Source organism: Dreissena polymorpha, chromosome 2, assembly GCF_020536995.1.
Source record: "Dreissena polymorpha isolate Duluth1 chromosome 2, UMN_Dpol_1.0, whole genome shotgun sequence".
NCBI classification, from domain to species: Eukaryota; Metazoa; Mollusca; class Bivalvia; order Myida; family Dreissenidae; genus Dreissena; species Dreissena polymorpha.
The window spans coordinates 53,090,856-53,108,960 of record NC_068356.1 but is presented as its reverse complement, the minus strand read 5'-3'; the positions used below and the strand labels follow the sequence as shown (position 1 = coordinate 53,108,960).

Genomic DNA, 18,105 nt, shown 5'->3' with positions numbered 1-18,105 from the left:
ACACACACACACACACACACACACACACACACATACCGGTTTATATCACATGGAGAGGTCCTTTGTTCCGTACCAACACACCGACGTCTACCCCTATTTGATGAAATATTTGAATGATAAATATAGACAGGCAACAGTTTTGGTAACTTAAACCCATGCATCAATTGTATTTTTCAATATTTTGCATTTTAAGATACGAGTATTCTACATACATTGTGAGGTGCATACCTCGAGATGTCCCACACAGAGCACACATGTATCAGGTTATCATTTAGAGGTACCATCAAACAATGTTTTTATTACGTATTCTTCATCACACAGATGTATACCTTAAAGGGGCCTTTTCACAGATTTTGGCATATTTTGAAGTTTGTCATTAAATGCTTTATATTGATAAATGTAAAAATTGGATCTTAAAAGCTCCAGTAAAAAATCAAGAATGAAATTAAAAAAAGGAAAAAAAAGTAGCTGGTACCAGGGCTCGAACCAATGACCCCCGGAGTCCTGGAGTACCTCCGGAGTCCTGGAGTAAGTCTGAAGTAAAAACGCACTATCCCTCTCGGCTATTCCGCCGGATATACACAGTTGAAGTATTTTATACATTATATAAGCAATCTTAGTAGTTTCGTAAATTTAAACGACAACAACAGAACTCTCCAAATTATTCAATTGTTTCGCGTTGCAACGCTTTATAATTTTTAGTTTTTCAAATCGTCAAAAGATACATATAATGGCTATATTGGACTATGGTAAATGTTCAGTAATACTGTTTCCTCACAAATATCATATCTAAAACGAAAATTTGCGAATCTGAAACAACTTTTTTCAATTTTGTCCATTTACCAAACCGTGAAAAGATCCCTTTAATCAAATCATGCCTAATTCAATTAACAAATTTGGTGTATCACAAAAAAGACTTTTGGAGGTGTGTCGATCGGTCCAATTTTTTTTGTTATTTTGCCTTTAAGTGTATAGCCTCAAAATTTAATCCAGGAAGGCCCCCAAAAATTGGTTTGCAGCAATTTTTCGTGGGTCAGTTGCGTTACGCTAAACCATCTATTTGTTTATTTAGGCCTTTTTCAATTTCATTCGATAGTATTTTGTGCTTTTTAATGCGTATTCTAATGTGTGTACGGACTAACTCATGAATATTAGTTTAAAGATATTAATATCTATAAATATAATCCACAAGAAACGTCGATTTATAACAGTTTATTCCTCCAAAAAATACTCCCAAACATTTTTATGACAAAAAGTAGTTTCAAAATGTATTTACACTTCGAACAATGTCAAGTTCAGACAACATCATCTGGAAACAAGAGTGCCAAACTGTCATAGGATACGCCCTTTTGAAGGTTTTGGACATCATCTAGACACAACTTCTGACCAAATTTGGTGAAGATCGGATCAAAACTACTTCAATTAGAGAGCAGACACCATGCTAAATGCTTGAAATGCACTTAGTGACCTCATGCCCTAGTTTTTGACCCGGCATGACCCATATTTGAACTTTACCTAAATATCATGTACACACAAAAAACTACTTCAATTAAGAGAGCGGACACCATGCTAAATCCTTGAAATGCACTTGGTTATCCCGTGACCTAGTTTTTGACCCAGCATAAACCATATAAGAACTTGACCTAAATATTGTCTAGATACACTTTCTGACCAAATTTGGTGAAGATCGGATGAAAACTTCTTCAGTTAGAGAGCGGAAACCATACTTAATCCTTGAAATGCACTAAGTGACCCCGTGACCTAGTTTTTGACCCGGCATGACCCATATTCAAACTTAACCTAGATATTGTCTAGATACAACTTCTGACCAAGTTTGGTGAAGATCAGATGAAAACTATTTGAAATAGAGAGCGGAAACTGCTGTGGAAACCGCCCGTCCACCCACCGGCGGCGTCCACCCGCCCGCCAAGGGTGAAACCATAATACGTCCCGTTTTGAAAAACGGGCGTATAAAAAATCAAATTATAGATGTATATTATGAAAACACTTACTTTCTTCAGACACAAATTATATAGAAGAGTCAATACCACAACATGAAAACGTTTAAGCAAAATATATTCATACATGAAACAATGCCTTAACCCTCCTACCTAGAACAAATGTCAAGTTTAGACTATATCATCAGGAAAAAATCTAATTACAATTGTATATTATGAAAATCAAAGACTTAATTTCTTTTGACACAAAGTATATAGAAGAGTTAATACCACAACATGAAAACATTTAAGCAAAATATCTTCATACATGACACAATGCTTTAATCATCACACATAGAACTAATGTCAAGTTCAGACAATATCATCTGGAAACAAGAGATGTGTTTGTCATAAACACAATGCCCCTTCTGCGCCGCTTTGAAGTGATATATTTGACCATTGACATTGAAGGATGCCCTTGACCTTTTACCACTCAAAATGTGCAGCCCCACGAGATACACATGCATGCCAAATATCAAGTTGCTATCTGAAGGGACATAGAAGTTATGAGCATTTTTTGAAACCTAAATGCGAAACCTAAACGCAAAGTGTGACGGAAAGACAGACAGACAGACGGACGGTCCGATCACTATATGCCCTCTATCGGGGGGCATAAAAATCAAATTAATATACATGTCACAATGCCTTAACCATAAAGAAAACATAACAACAATTGTGCAAGTATGATCTATTAATAAAGAAAATGGTCCAATGTTTCAAAGGAATTTAGTAACTCATAAACTATTTCAGAGTAAGTAAAACATGTTTATTGAGAGTGGAGAAAAAAAAGACCTTGTTGTACAGTGTTACTTGCTAACAAAAACATGGTCAATTCGGTTCGCAACTCCGAACTAAAGTAAATTCTACAATGGAAATCAATTTGACGAGCTTTGCAAAAATTAAGAATTTGGTCGTATGAATAGTTATCTTCAGCCAGAAAAAATCCAACTGTTTTACACGTGTTTATAACAAATACCACCATCTTGTTTTCATACGAGTAATGCCCCCTCCCAATTTTGTATTATTTCTTTTAAGCATTGCTGCTTTGCATATAACAATATTGATTTAAGTATGGAGTATATGGCGTGTAAATTATTGTTTTTCAACCAACCGAAACCATTTGTAATCTTTTCCAAGATATCATTGGGACAAATCGTCAAATAAAATTTCATGAAGATCGGACAATTAATGTGACCTTTAGAATGTTAACAAGGCAAATGTTGATGCCGCAAGATGGACAACGGGCAAAAAGCGATCACAAAAGCTCACAATGAGAACATTGTGCGCAGGTGGGCTAAAAAGCTATAAAATCATTTTTGTTTTCACTTTTCAGCAGTAATCCAGTTTTGAATCGTGTTTTTTAATTTTTTTCCATGACAATCCGTGTAGAATTTCATATTTTTGCATTACTCTTTCACAGTCTTCACGCTTAAGTTCCTTTCTCAACGCAATATTCGTTTTGAACAGCGTCTTCAAAAGATGACTCTGGTCTTCACCGAGTTTCTGAAGCCTCTCTGAAAAAGTAATAAAATCATATTCAATTGCCTCTTCTGTTCGATGATGACTACCAACAAGCATCTCAGAAATATAATAAGTTATAAAAAAGTTCATCTCAAAACTGTTCCAGAAAATGAACCATGATTTAAAGGTAATCTTTTTATTTGAAATGCTGCTTGTAATTAATCAAATGAAATGTTGCACAATAAACTATTCAGAATGTGACTTTCTATTGAAACAAAAGATCTGAAGTGATATCACTTGAACATTTTCTCAATTCTCTTGAAGACATCTAAAAAATAATTATGCTTAATATAACCGGATACTTTGAGTAATAGTTACTTAGTAATAAATGTCCACACATTAAGATGTATCCATTTATTAAGTTTCATTTTGATATGTCTTACAGATTTTGAGTTATGAGCAAGATTGAAGTAACGATTTAAAGATAAGCTAGGAACACCTATGAAGCTTCTTGGCAAAGTTAAATTGTGTCAAAGTAGAGTTAGCTTATTTCAATTACTGTGTTAATTGTACATTTATTACGAATTTTTAAACAAAAACATTATACTGTGACTTTCAGGAATACCGTTTTGTTTTTGAAACAAAGCCTACTTACTGGGATGACCCGACATGGTTACAGATGTGGACGGCCAAGGTTTTGCATGTGGCTGTCTTACTGGCACATCATGGTCTGTCAGAAGATTCAGGGTCTGAAAGAGGTTCATTTAAAAAATAATCTTCCTACACTATCTTATAACAAGAGATTGCCAAGCAATATTGTCCCCTACCGGTGAAACTCCACAATTGTCAGTGATTTTTTTTTTAATTTGTTGCCATAGCAACCATAATTCTTGACGTAGGAACAAAATGAAATGACGTGCATACTCTCCATATTGCAATCTATCCATGTTTCAAGTTTCATGAAAAAATATGAAGAACTTTTAAAGTTATCGCAGGATCCAGTAAAGTGTGACGGACAGAAAGACTGACACACGGAGCGTAAACCTTAAGTCCCCTCCGGTTTCACTGGTAGGGGACAACAAGGATATCAGTAGTGCTAATGGATGCTTCCCAAATTGGCCATTATGTTGAAACAATGACCAAGTTATATCATAGGAAATTAACATTGCCAACCCTTACCTTCACCTTTGGGTCTAACTAAAGGTCCTGAGACAAGAGCACCGCATACCGGGTGCCAATGCTCAGCTGCGGGTGCAGTTAAAAAAAAATTGAGGTCACAGTGACCTTGACCTTTGATATAGTGACCAAAAAATGGGCGTGGAGTGTGGAACTCATCAATATGCAGCTACATATGAAGTTTCAAAGTTGTAGGTAGAAGCATTTTGATTTTTTAGCTCTACTGCCAAAGGCAGAAGAGCTTATGGGATGGCATGGTGTCTGTGTGTGTGTGTGTTAGACGTTGTCTTGTTTATCCGATAAAGTCCAGTTTTCATGCGATTATTTTCAAACTTACTCAGTGTCTTTATATTAATGAGGACTCAAACGTTATTGATTTTCAGGTCACTGGGTAAAAGGTCAAGGTCACAGTGACTCGAAATAGTAAAAACTTGTTTATCCAAAAAGGTCCACAGTTTTCATCCGATTCTTTTCAAACTTACTCAGTGTCTTTATATTAATGAGGACTCGAACCCTATTGATTTTCAGGTCACTTGGTCAAAGGTCAAGGTCACAGTGACTCGAAACAGTAAAAACTTGTTTATCCGATAAAGTCCACAGTTTTCATCCGATTCTTTTTAAACTTGCTCAGTGTCTTTATATTAATGAGCACTCGAACCCTATTGATTTTCAGGTCACTGGGTCAAAGGTCAAGGTCACAGTGACTCGAAATAGTAAAATGGTTTCCAGATGTTAACTCAAGAATGCTTAGGCCTAGGATCATGAAACTTCATAGAAACATTGATTATGACTTGCTGATGACCCCTATTGATTTTCAGGTTGCTAGGTCAAAGGTCAAGGTCACAGTGACAGTGTTTAAAGCAGTAGAGCGATTCAGGCCCTCATGGGCCTCTTGTTTAGTTATTGTTGTCAAAACGTGCAGTCGAAAGTGTAATATACAATTTACTGAACAGACATTGTGAGGTACGAGGCACACACACACACACACGCACTAGAAACACAGTACATTAATAAAGAGGTATCCACCAAAATGCACTCTTTATGTAAGTTGGTAGTGGTGACAAACAAATCTCCACAACAATCCAATGAGAGCTGATCATTTAATACAATACCAGCCTTACCCCTTACGCTCGCCCTTTCTTCTCTGTACTTGTAACCAGATGTGCGTGAAGATGTGTCCTTTTCTAACAGTGCATTGGAACTTAAAGGTTCAGGGCAAGCTCCTTCGTCACCACCACCTTCATTACCTGTATTAAATAAAGCATTCTCCCATCACTTGTGACACCCATTTAATTTTGACATTTTATGTTGTCTTTACCTCTTGCATTGCATTCCATTGATATAAAGACAAGCTATTGACATAACCACTGTTTCTGGAAATATCAGAAGTGCTTTATCACTACCATCTCAGTAAGCATATACCCTACATTTTTACATGATTTACTCTTTTCAGTGGAAATCGAACCCACAGCAGCCAGACACCTTGGTTAACAAACACAATGCTTTAAGGTATATGCAAGGTATAAGGATTGATATCTGGAAATGTTAAAACGCTGTGAGGTACAAGGCACACACACACACAGTAGAATGCTATTTACTTAACTGAACACATACAGACAGAGGTATCCATAGCCTATTGTAAAGATAAAAAAATATGAATCAACGATATGGAGGTACTAATGACCAAAAATGTCTTGAAGTTCTGCAAACCAAGCGCTTAAGGCCAAATTATCAAGGTCCATGAGCACATGTATTATAATAATCAGACCCACCTCAGAAGCTTTAGCCTTTGGTGGTTGTTATGAATAATGTATATAATCTTTCATTTATTGCGTTTTGCTCATCGAAACAGTTTTCTTTTTTTTTAATCAAGCAGTTCACAAAATTATCATTCATAGGTCACTCCCTAACTTACATGTACCATCTCTTCAGAAGCCAACAACTGGTTGAACACACTCAGAAGGGTTCAAACCCACAGCATTTAGTTATTGTTGTCAAAACGTTCTATCGAAAGGTGTAATATAGAATTTACTGAACAGACATTGTGAGGTACAAGGCATAAACAAAAAAACACACTAGAAACCCAGTACATACATATAGAGGTATCCATCAAAATGTACACTTAAAGTAAGTTGGTAGTGGTGACAAACAAATCTCCACAACAATCCAATGAGAGCTTATCATTTAATACAATACCAGCCTTACCCCTTACGCTCGCCCTTTCTTCTCTGTACTTGTAGCCAGAAGTGCGTGAAGATGTGTCCTTTTCTAACAGTGCATTGGAACTTAAAGGTTCAGAGCAAGCTTCTTCGTCACAATCACCTTCATTACCTGTATTAAATTAAGCATTCTCCCGTCACTTGTGACACCCATTTAATTTTGGTATTTTATGTTGTTTTTACCTCTTGCATTGCATTCCATTGATATACAGACAAGCTATTGACATAACCACTGTTTCTGGAAATATCAGAAGTGCTGTATCACTACCATCTCAGTAAGCATATACCCTACATTTTTACATGATTTACTCTTTTCAGTGGGAATCGAACCCACAGCAGCCAGACACCTTGGTTAACAAACACAATGCTTTAAGGTGTATGCAAGGTATAAGGATTGATATCTGGAAATGTTAAAACGCTGTGAGGTACAAGGCACACACACACACAGTAGAATGCTATTTACTCAACTAAACACATACAGATAGAGGTATCCATAGTCTATTGTAAAGATAAAAAAATATGAATCAACGATATGGAGGTACTAATGACCAAAAATGTCTTGAACGTCTGCAAAACCCAGCGTTAAGGCCAAATTATCAAGGTCCATGAGCACACATATTATAATAATCAGACCCACCTCAGACGCTTTAGCCTTTGGTGGTTGTTATGAATAATGTATATTATCTTTCATTTATTGTGTTTTGCTCATCGAAACAGTTTTCTTTTTTTTAATCGAGCAGTTCACAAAATTTTCATTCATAGGTCACTCCCAACTTACATGTACCATCTCTTCAGAAGCCAAAAACTGGTTGAACACACTCAGAAGGGTTCAAACCCACAGCATTTAGTTATTGTTGTCAAAACGTGCAGTCGAAAGGTGTAATATAGAATTTACTGAACAGACATTGTGAGGTACAAGGCATAATCAAAAAAACACACTAGAAACCCAGTACATACATATAGAGTTATCCACCAAAATGTCAACTTTAAGTAAGTTGGTAGTGGTGACAAACAAATCTCCACAACAATCCAATGAGAGCTGATCATTTAATACAAAACCAGCCTTACCCCTTACGCTCGCCCTTTCTTCTCTGTACTTGACACCAGATGTGCGTGAAGATGTGTCCTTTTCTAACAGTGCGTTGGAACTTACAGGTTCAGAGCAAGCTTCTTCGTCACCACCACCTTCATTACCTGTATTAAATAAAGCATTCTCCCGTCACTTGTAACAAGCATTTAATTTTGACATTTTATGTTGTCTTTACCTCATGCATTGCATTCCACTGATATACAGACACGCTATTGAATTACCGCTGTTTCTGGGAATACCAGAAGTGCTATATCACTACCATCTTAAGTAGACATATGTTCTACATTTTTACATGATTTACTGTATTCAGTGGGAATCAAACCCACAGCAGTCAGACACCCTGGTTAACAAACACAATGCTCTAAGGTATATGCTAGGTATAAGGATTGATATCTGAAAATGTTAAAACGCTGTGGGGTACAAGGCACACATACACAGAAGAATGCTATTTACTCAACTGAACACATACAGACAGAGGTATCCATAGTCCTTTGTAAAGGAAATAAAAATACGAAACAACAACATGGTGGTTATTATGACCAACAAGAGCATCACATAGCGGGTGCCAATGCTCGGCTCGGTTTTATTTTTTTTTTAGACATCACAGTGACCTTGACCTTTGATCTAGTGACCCAAAATGGGTGTGGCGTGTAGAACTCATTCATGTGGAGCTACATATGAAATTTCAAGTTGAAGGTGGGAGCACTTTGATTTTAGAGCAAATGTTAAGGTTTTAACTCGATGCGGACGAGCTGGCTATGACAATACCTCGGGTTTTCTTCGAAAACAGCAGAGCTAAAAATGTCTTGAAGACCAAGTCAGCTCATAAAGCCAAATTATCAAGGTTTATGAGCACACGTATAATAATAATCAGACCCATCTCCGACACGCCTTTGGTGGTTGTTATGAATAATGCATTTTATCTTTCATTAATTGGGTTTTGCACATCGAAACAGTTTTCATTTTTTTAATCAAGCAGTTCACAAAATTATTATTCATAATTCATATCCTAACTAACCATCTCTTCAGAGGCCAACAACTGGTTGAACACACTCAGAAGGGTTCAAACCCACAGCATTTCGTTATTGCTGTCAAAAGTGCAGTTCAAAGATGTAATATACAATTTACTGAACAGACATTGTGAGGTACAAGGCACACACACACATGCACTAGAAACACAGAACATACATATAGAGGTATTATCCAAAATGTACACTTTATGTTAGTTGGTAGTGGTGACAAACAAATCTCCACAACAATCCAATGAGAGCTGATAATTTAATACAATAAAAGCCTTACCCCTTACATGCCCTTTCTTCTCTGTACTTGTAACCAGATGTGCGTGAAGATGTGTCCTTTTTTCTAACAGTGCGTTAGAACTTAAAGGTTCAGAGCAAGCTTCTTCGTCACCATCACCTTCATTACCTGTATTAAATAAAGCATTCTCCCGTCACTTTTGACAAGCATTCAATTTTGGCACTTTATGTTGTCTTTACCTCTTGCATTGCATTCCATTGATATACAGACAAGCTATTGACATTACCGCTGTTTCTGGGAATACCAGAAGTGCTGTATCACTACCATCTCAGTAAGCATATACCCTACATTTTTACATGATTTCTTGTATTCAGTGGGAATTGAACCCGCAGCAGCCAGACAACCTGGTTAAGAAACGTAATGCTCTCAGGTATATGCAAGGTATAAGGATTGATAATTGGAAATGTTAAAACACTGTGAGGTACAAGGTACACACACACAGTAGAATGCTATTTACTCCACTGAACACATACAAACAGAGGTATCAATAGTCTATTGTAAAGGAAAACAAGGGCTGTTTGTAAAACATGCATGCCCCCCATATGGGCTGTCCGTTGTAGTGGCAGCGATTGTGTGAATACGATTTTTGTCACTGTGACCTTGACCTTTGACCTAGTGACCTGAAAATCAATAGTGGTCATCTGCTAGTCACGATCAATGTACCTATGAAGTGTCATGATCCTAGGCAAAAGCGTTCTTGAGTTATCATCCGAAAATCATTTTACCATTTCGGGTCACCGTGACCTTGACCTTCGACCTTGTGACCTAAAAATCAATAGGGGTCATCTGCGAGTCATGATCAATCTACCTATGAAGTTTCATGATCCTAGGCATATGCGTTTTTGAGTTATCATCCAAAAACCATTTTACTTTTTCGGGTCACCGTGACCTTGACCTTTAACCTAGTGACCTCAAAATCAATAGGGGTCATCTGCGAGTCATGATCAATCTACCCATTAAGTTTCATGATCCTAGGCGTATGCGTTCTTGAGTTATCATCCGGAAACCATTTTACTTTTTCGGGTCACTGTGACCTTGACCTTTGACCTATTGACCTCAAAATCAATAGGGGTCATCTGCGAGTCATGATCAATCTACCCATGAAGTTTCATGATCCTAGGCGTATGCGTTCTTGAGTTATCATCCGGAAACCATTTTACTTTTGCGGGTCACCGTGACCTTGACCTTTGACCTAGTGACCTTAAAATCAATAGGTGTCATCTGCAAGTCATGATCAATGTACCTATGAAGTTTCATGATCCTAGCCCCAAGCGTTCTTGAGTTATCTTCCAGAAACCACCTGGTGGACGGACCGATCAACAGACAGACCGACATGTGCAAAGCAATATACCCCCTCTTCTTCATAGGGGGGCATAAAAATGAAACAACGACAGGTTATTAATGACCAAAAATGTCTTGATGGTCTGCCAAGTCAGCTCATAAGGCCATATTATCAAGGTCTATGAGCACATGTATTATAATAATAAGACCCACCTCTGACGCTTTAGCTTTTGGTGGTTGTTATGAATAAAATATTTTATCTTTCATTAATTGGGTTTTACTCATCGAAACAGTTTTCTTTTTTTATTAAGCAATTCACAAAACTAGAAATGGCGCGGCAGAGGCCGACGCGTATCCCCACGCCGAATGTTTGACCTAGGTGTGCCCCAGGGTTGGTAATGGGGCCATGCATAGCTGAGATTGACCGTATTGTCATAAGAGAAGTTCATCATCAATTAGAAGTGAATTGGTGTAGAAATGAAGAAGTTATAGTAAAAGGCAATTTTGGGTGGGTGTGACATATGTGGGCAGGGCGCCCCAGGGTTGGTAATTGTGCCATGCATAGTTGAGATTGACCGTATTGTCATAAGAGAAGTTCAGTATCAATTTGAAGTGAATCGGTGTAGAAAAGAAGAAATTATAGTAAAAGGCAATTTTGGGTGGGTGTGGTCTATGTGGGCGGGGCCCCAGGGTTGGTAATGGGGCCATGCATAGTTGAGATTGACCGTATTGTCATAAGAGAGGTTCAGTATCAATTTGAAGTGAATCGGTGTAGAAATGAAGAAATTATAGTAAAAGGCAATTTTGGGTGGGTGTGGTCTATGTGGGCGGGGCGCCCCAGGGTTGGTAATGGGGCCATGCATAGTTGAGATTGACTGTATTGTCATAAGAGAAGTTCAGTATCAATTTGAAGTGAATCGGTGTAGAAATGAAGAAATTATAGTAAAGGCAATTTTGGGTGGGTGTGGTCTATGTGGGCGGGGCCCCAGGGTTGGTTTTGGGGCCATGCATAGTTGAGATTGACCATAATGTCATAAGAGAAGTTCAGTATCAATTTGAAGTGAATCCGTGTAGAAATGAAAAAATTATAGTAAATGGAATTTTTTGGTGGGTGTGGCCTATGTGGGCGGGCGCCCCAGGGTTGGGATTGGGGCCATGCATAGTTGAGATTGACCCTAATGTCATAACAAAAGTTCAGTATCAATTTGAAGTGAATCCGTGTAGAAATGAAAAAAATATAGTAAATGGAAATTTTTGGTGGGTGTGGCCTATGTGGGCGGGGCGCCCCAGGGTTGGGAATGGGGCCATGCATGGTTGAGATTGACCGTATTGTCATAAGAGAGGTCCAGTATCAATTTGAAGTGAATCGGTGTAGAAATAAAGAAGTAAATGTAAAATAACCTAAAAAAATTAGTGATAATTTCTGACGCGGCCCCACCCCAACCGCTATAACTTTTGACCCAGGGGTCAGATCAAAATTCCAAATAGTGCAGGGTCGCACATATGCTCATAGCTACCATGTGTGTAAGTTTCAAGGTTCTAGTGCTTTTAGTGTAGGAGGAGATAGTGGCCAGGACGGACGGACAGACAGACGGACGGCGGAGATAACCACAATATCCCCACCTTTTTTTCAAAAAGCGTGGTGATAATGATCATTCATAGGTCATATCCTTACTTACAGTCTCTTCAGAGGCCAACAACTGGTTGAACACACTCAGAACGGTTCAAACCCACAGCATTTAGTTGTGGTAAAAAAGTACATTGATGCATTCCAAAGGTTCAATGTAGCATTAACTGTAAAGACATTGTGAGGTACGAGACACACACACACTAGAAACATAGTACAGACAGAAAAAGGTAATCACCAAAATGTAATTATTTGAGTACATTGTTAAGGGATCACAAATAAATATCCACAACAACCAAAAGAGAGCTGGTCATTTATTATCATACCAGCCTTATCCTTAAGCTTGCCCTTTCTTGTCTGTTTTTGAAACAAGATGTGCTTGTAGCTGAGTCCATTTCTGCAGTTAGAACTGGAAGGTTCAATGCCAGCTTCTTCGTCATCATCATCTTTATCTGTATGAAATAATGCACTCACTGTCAACAGTGACAAAGTATTTGTATTTTCATTTCATTTTTTTTACCTCTTGCACTGCATTTTATTGATTAACCAACACTCTATTTACGTTACCTCTGTTTCTGGGAATACCGGTAGTGCTATATCACTACCATCTTAAGTAAGCAGACACCCCTAGATTTTTACATAATTTTCTTTATTCAGTGGGACTCAAACCTACAGCAGCAAGAGACCCTGGTTAACAAACACACTGCTGTAATGTATATGCAATGTATAAGAATTGACATGTGGAAATTTTGAAAGGCTGTGAGGTACCAGGCACACACACACGCAGTAGAATGCTATGTACTCAACTGAATGCATACAGACAGAGGTATCCATAGTCTATTGTAAAAAACAAACAAATATGAATCAATGACATGGAGGAAGTAATGACCAGAAATGTCTTAAAGGTCTGAAAAGCCAGCTCATCAGGCCAAATATGACATGGCCTATGATCTCATTTATTATAATAATCAGACTCACCTCTGACGCTTTGGCCTTTGATGCTGATTTTGGAACCAGGAATGCTTGAAGGAGACGTTTTCACCAATACTGGATGGCTCATTTTTAGAATCAGTTCAATCATTATCTGCAAAAGAGAAACATCCCTTGTTAATGTATTTTTTCTGTTATTAATTGGGTTGGTTTTGCTCCTGCAAACGTTTTTTTTTTAAGCATGCAGTTAATAAAAAATATCATAAATAAGTAATAACTGAATCAACAACCTCAGAGGCCAAGACTGGTTTTAAGGCTTAAGTTGGGTTCATACCCACCGCATTTACTTATTGTGGTCCAAAAAAGCAGTAATGCAATTCAAAGTTGTAATATAACATTTACTGTTAAGACATTGTGAGGTACAAGGCACACAAAAGCACATTACATACGGATAGAGGTATTCACTGAAATCTTTAACTGAAAGGATTGATATCTGGAAATTTTGAAACGCTGTGAGGTACTTGAAACACACACACACACACAGTAGAATGCTATTTACTCAACTGAATGCATACAGACAGAGGTATCCATAGTCTATTGTAAAGGTAACACAAATATGAATCAAAGACATGGAGGAAATAATGACCAGAAATGTCTTGAAGGTCTGCAAAGCCAGCTCATCAGGCCAAATTATCGTGATCTTTGACCTCATTAAATATTATATTCAGACCCACCTCTGTACTTTGGCTATTGGTGCTCATTTTGGAACCAGGAGAGCTTGAAGAGGAGTTGTTTTCAGCACAACTGGATGGCTCATTTCTAGAAACACTCCCATCGTCATCTGCCAGAAAAGAAACATCCCATTTAAATGAATTTTATCTTGAATCAATTGGATTTTGCACCTCCAAACTGTTTTTTACATTTTTTTTAAACAAGCAATTCATAAAAATATCATTCATAAGTCATAACTGAACTAACCAACCTTTTCAGAGGCCACCAACTGGTTGTACAGCCTAATAAGGGTTGAAACCCACAGGATTTAGTTATTGTGGTAAAAAAGTGCATTAATACAATCCAAGGTTTAATATAACATTTACGGTACAGACATTGTGAGGTTCGAGTCACATAAACACTAGAAACATAGTACATACAGATAGAGATATTAACCAAATGTAATTCTTTAAGTAAGTTGGTAAGGGATCACAAACAAATCTGCACAAAAACCAAAAGAGAGCTGGTCATTTATTATAATACCAGCCTTACCCTTTAAGCTTGCCCTTTCTTGTCTGTTCTTGAAACAAGATGTGCCTGTAGCCGAGTCCATTTCCGCACCGTCAGAACTGGAAGGTTCAAAGCCAGCTTCTTCGTCATCATCATCATCATCATTATCTGTATGAAATAAAGCACTCATTGTCAACTGTGACAAAGTATTTGTATTTGCATATCATTAAGTTTTTACCTCTTGCACTGCATTCCACTGATAAACAAAACATCTTACATGTATTTACAAAACCTTTGTTTCTGGGAATACCGGTAGTGCTTTATCACTATCATCTTAAGTAAGCAGACACCCCTAGATTTTTACATTATTTTCTGTATTCAGTGGGACTCAAACCCACAGCAGCCAGAGACCCTGGTTAACAAATACACTGCTGTAATGTATATGCAATGCATAAGAATTGACATATGGAAATTTTGAAACGCTGTGAGGTACCAGGCACACACACACTGACACACACGCAGTAGAATGCTATGTACTCAACTGAACACATACAGACAGAGGTATCCATAGTTTATTGTAAAAAAAAAACACAAATATAAATCAAAGACATGGAGGAAGTAATGACCCGAAATGTCTTAAAGGTCTGAAAAGCCAGCTCATCAGGCCAAATTATCGTGATCTTTGATCTCATTTATTATAATAATCAGACTCACCTCTGACGCTTTGGCCTTTGATGCTGATTTTGGAACCAGGAATGCTTGAAGGAGACGTTTTCACCAATACTGGATGGCTCATTTTGAGAATCAGTTCAATCATTATCTGCAAAAAAAGAAACATCCCTTGTTAATGTATTTTATCTGTTATTATTGGGTTTTGCTCCTGCAAACGTTTTTTTTTAAAGCATGCAGTTAATAAAAAATATCATAAATAAGTAATAACTGAATTAACAATCTCAGAGGCCAAGACTGGTTTTAAGGCTTAAGTTGGGTTCATACCCACCGCATTTAGTTATTGTGGTCCAAAAAAGCAGTAATGCAATTCAAAGTTGTAGTATAACATTTACTGTTAAGACATTGTGAGGTACAAGGCACACAAACACACACTAGAAGCACATTACATACGGATAGAGGTATTGAAATCTTTAACTGAAAGGATTGATATCTGGAAATTTTGAAACGCTGTGAGGTACTAGAAACACACACACACACACACAGTAGAGTGCTATGTACTCAACTGAACACATACATACAGAGGTATCCATAGTCTATCGTAAAGGAAACAAATATATGACTTACAAACATGGAGCAAATAATGACCAGAAAAGTCTTAAATGTTTGCAAAGCCAGCTCATCAGGCCAAATTATCCTGATCTTTGACCTTATTTAATATTATAATCAGACCCACCTCTGACACTTTGGCCTTTGGTGCTCATTTTTAGGACCAGGAGAGCTAGAGGGGATGTTTTCAGCATACTGGAATGATGGCTCATTTCTAGAATAATGCCCGTCACCATCTCCCAGAAAAGAAACATCTCATGTCAATGTATTGTATATTGAATCAATTTGATTTTGCACCTCCAAACAGATAAACATGTTTTTTTAAGCAGTTCACAAAATTATTGTTCATAAGTCATAACTGAAGTAACTACCTTTTCAGAGACCACCAACCGGTTGTACGACATAATAAGGATAAAAACGCACAGCATTTAATCATTGTAATCAAAAAGTTCAGTAATGCAATCCAAAGGTGTAATATAACGTTAACTGTTCACACATTGTGAGGTACGAGGCACACACACACTAGATATACTAAATACAGATAGAGGTATTCACCAAAATGTAATTATTTAAGTAAGCTGATAAGGAATCACAAACAAATCTCCACAAAACCCGCAAAAGAGCTGATCATTTATTATAAAACCAGCCGTATCCCTTAAACTTGCACTTTCTAGTCTGTTCTTGAAACAAGATGTGCCTGTAGATGAGTCCTTTTCGGCATTTTTAGAACTGGAAGGTTCAAAGCCAGCTTCTTCGAACTCATCATCATCATCATCATTATCTGTATGAAATAAAGCACTCTCTGTCAACTGTGACAAATTATTTGTATTTGGCTTTTAATGTGCTTTAGCTCTTGCACTTCATTTCACAGATATACATACACACCATTTACATTACCTCTGTTTCTGGGAATACTGGTAGTGCTGTATCACTACCATCTTAAGTAAGCATATACCCCTATATTTACATGATTTTCTGTATTCAGTGGGACTCAAACCCAAAGCAGAAAGAACCCCTTGTTAACAAACACACTGCTGTAATGTACATGTATATGCGATGTATGTGGAATGATATTCAGAAATATTAAAACGCTGTGAGGTACCAGACACATTTACTGTTAAGACATTGTGAGGTACAAGGCACACAAACACACACTAGAAGCAAATTACATACAGATAGAGGTATTGAAATCTTTAACTGAAAGGATTGATATCTGGACATTTTGAAACGCTGTGAGGTACTAGAAACACACACACACACACACACACAGTAGAATTCTATGGACTCAACTGATCACATACAGACAGAGGTATCCATAGTCTATTGTAAAGGTAACAAATATATGAATCAACAAGAGATGTGTTGGCCAGAAACACAATGCCCCCTTCTGCGCCGCTTTGAAGCCATATATTTGAGCTTTGACCTTGAAGGATGACCTTGACCTTTCATCACTCAAAATGTGCAGCTCCATGAGAAACACATGCATGCCAAATATCAAGTTGCTATCTGAAGCGACATATATGTTATGAGCATTTTTCGAAACCTAAACGATTGGGTTCATATTGATAAAGAAGTTTGCAAAATATGAAAGCAATATGTCAAGGGACATTGAAAATATTTGAGGTGGTACGCAAACTTTAACATAGATTTATCAATATTTGCATATTCTAGGTGAAAAAAGGGCCATTATTCTTACAAAATGCTTGATACAGATGTCTTCTCTTTTAATAGGGTGTTGTCATGTTGGTAAAGAAGTATGCAAATTATTAAAGCAATATAACAAGGGACATAGGAAATATTTGGGGTGGTACGCAAACTTTAACATTTGCACACTCACGCTAACGTGACACCGACGCCGGGGTGAGTAGGATAGTTCCACTATATATATTTCATATATAATAGTCGAGTTAAAAAAGATTGTGGTTGGTGTTGATGAAAGATCAAAAGCTGTATCAATTAGATAAAAAATAATGAATGCCTTTTTCTGTGCAGTTCTTAGCTGCATCACACGCAAATCAATGACAGAGTGTTGAATTGAAATACAATGTAAATGATCAAATAAAAGTCAACTGGCTAGACACGAAAGAATCTGTACATATTTGAAATATGTATACGCACATTCTTCAAAAAAACCTGGTTTATATTTTGTTTACACATTACAAGTAATTTTATACAGCAATATTCAACACTAGTTCCTCCTTTATAGTGACGATCAAGATGGTGATGTCTATACGGAAACAGGTATTTTTCGCTGTTGTATGCCTGTTTGTTACTTTTGTTAAATTTGTAAATTCTGTTCAATTCCCAGCCATATCAGAAAGAAAGTGATTAGCGCTTATTTCTTATTAATGTTCGTGTTATACCTCGACTTAACTCACTTCCAACTTTCTTCTATGCGGAAGCAGTGATTTTAAGATTCGCGCTTGGAGTTTGTTACATTACCAGCAAAAATAGCCGTTTAAATCCATTTTATTTAAAAGTTTAAAAAACTATCAAAAAACTATCAAA

General features: G+C 37.2%; 1 protein-coding gene across 1 annotated transcript in view; it reads right to left on the bottom strand.

Moving 5' to 3' along the window:
• LOC127867045 (uncharacterized) overlaps positions 1-16,940 on the bottom strand; it is a 49,769-nt gene extending 32,829 nt beyond the window's left edge. Inside the window, exons 1-5 of the mRNA XM_052407970.1 lie at positions 15,725-16,940; positions 15,034-15,139; positions 14,362-14,487; positions 13,833-13,939; positions 13,147-13,252 (exon numbers count right to left, since the gene is read on the bottom strand). Of these exons, the coding sequence (XP_052263930.1) occupies positions 13,147-13,252; positions 13,833-13,939; positions 14,362-14,487; positions 15,034-15,136 (442 nt within the window). The 5' untranslated portion in view covers positions 15,137-15,139; positions 15,725-16,940. The remainder of the gene's footprint in view (positions 1-13,146; positions 13,253-13,832; positions 13,940-14,361; positions 14,488-15,033; positions 15,140-15,724) is intronic.
• Between the last annotated feature and the right edge of the window lie 1,165 nt (positions 16,941-18,105).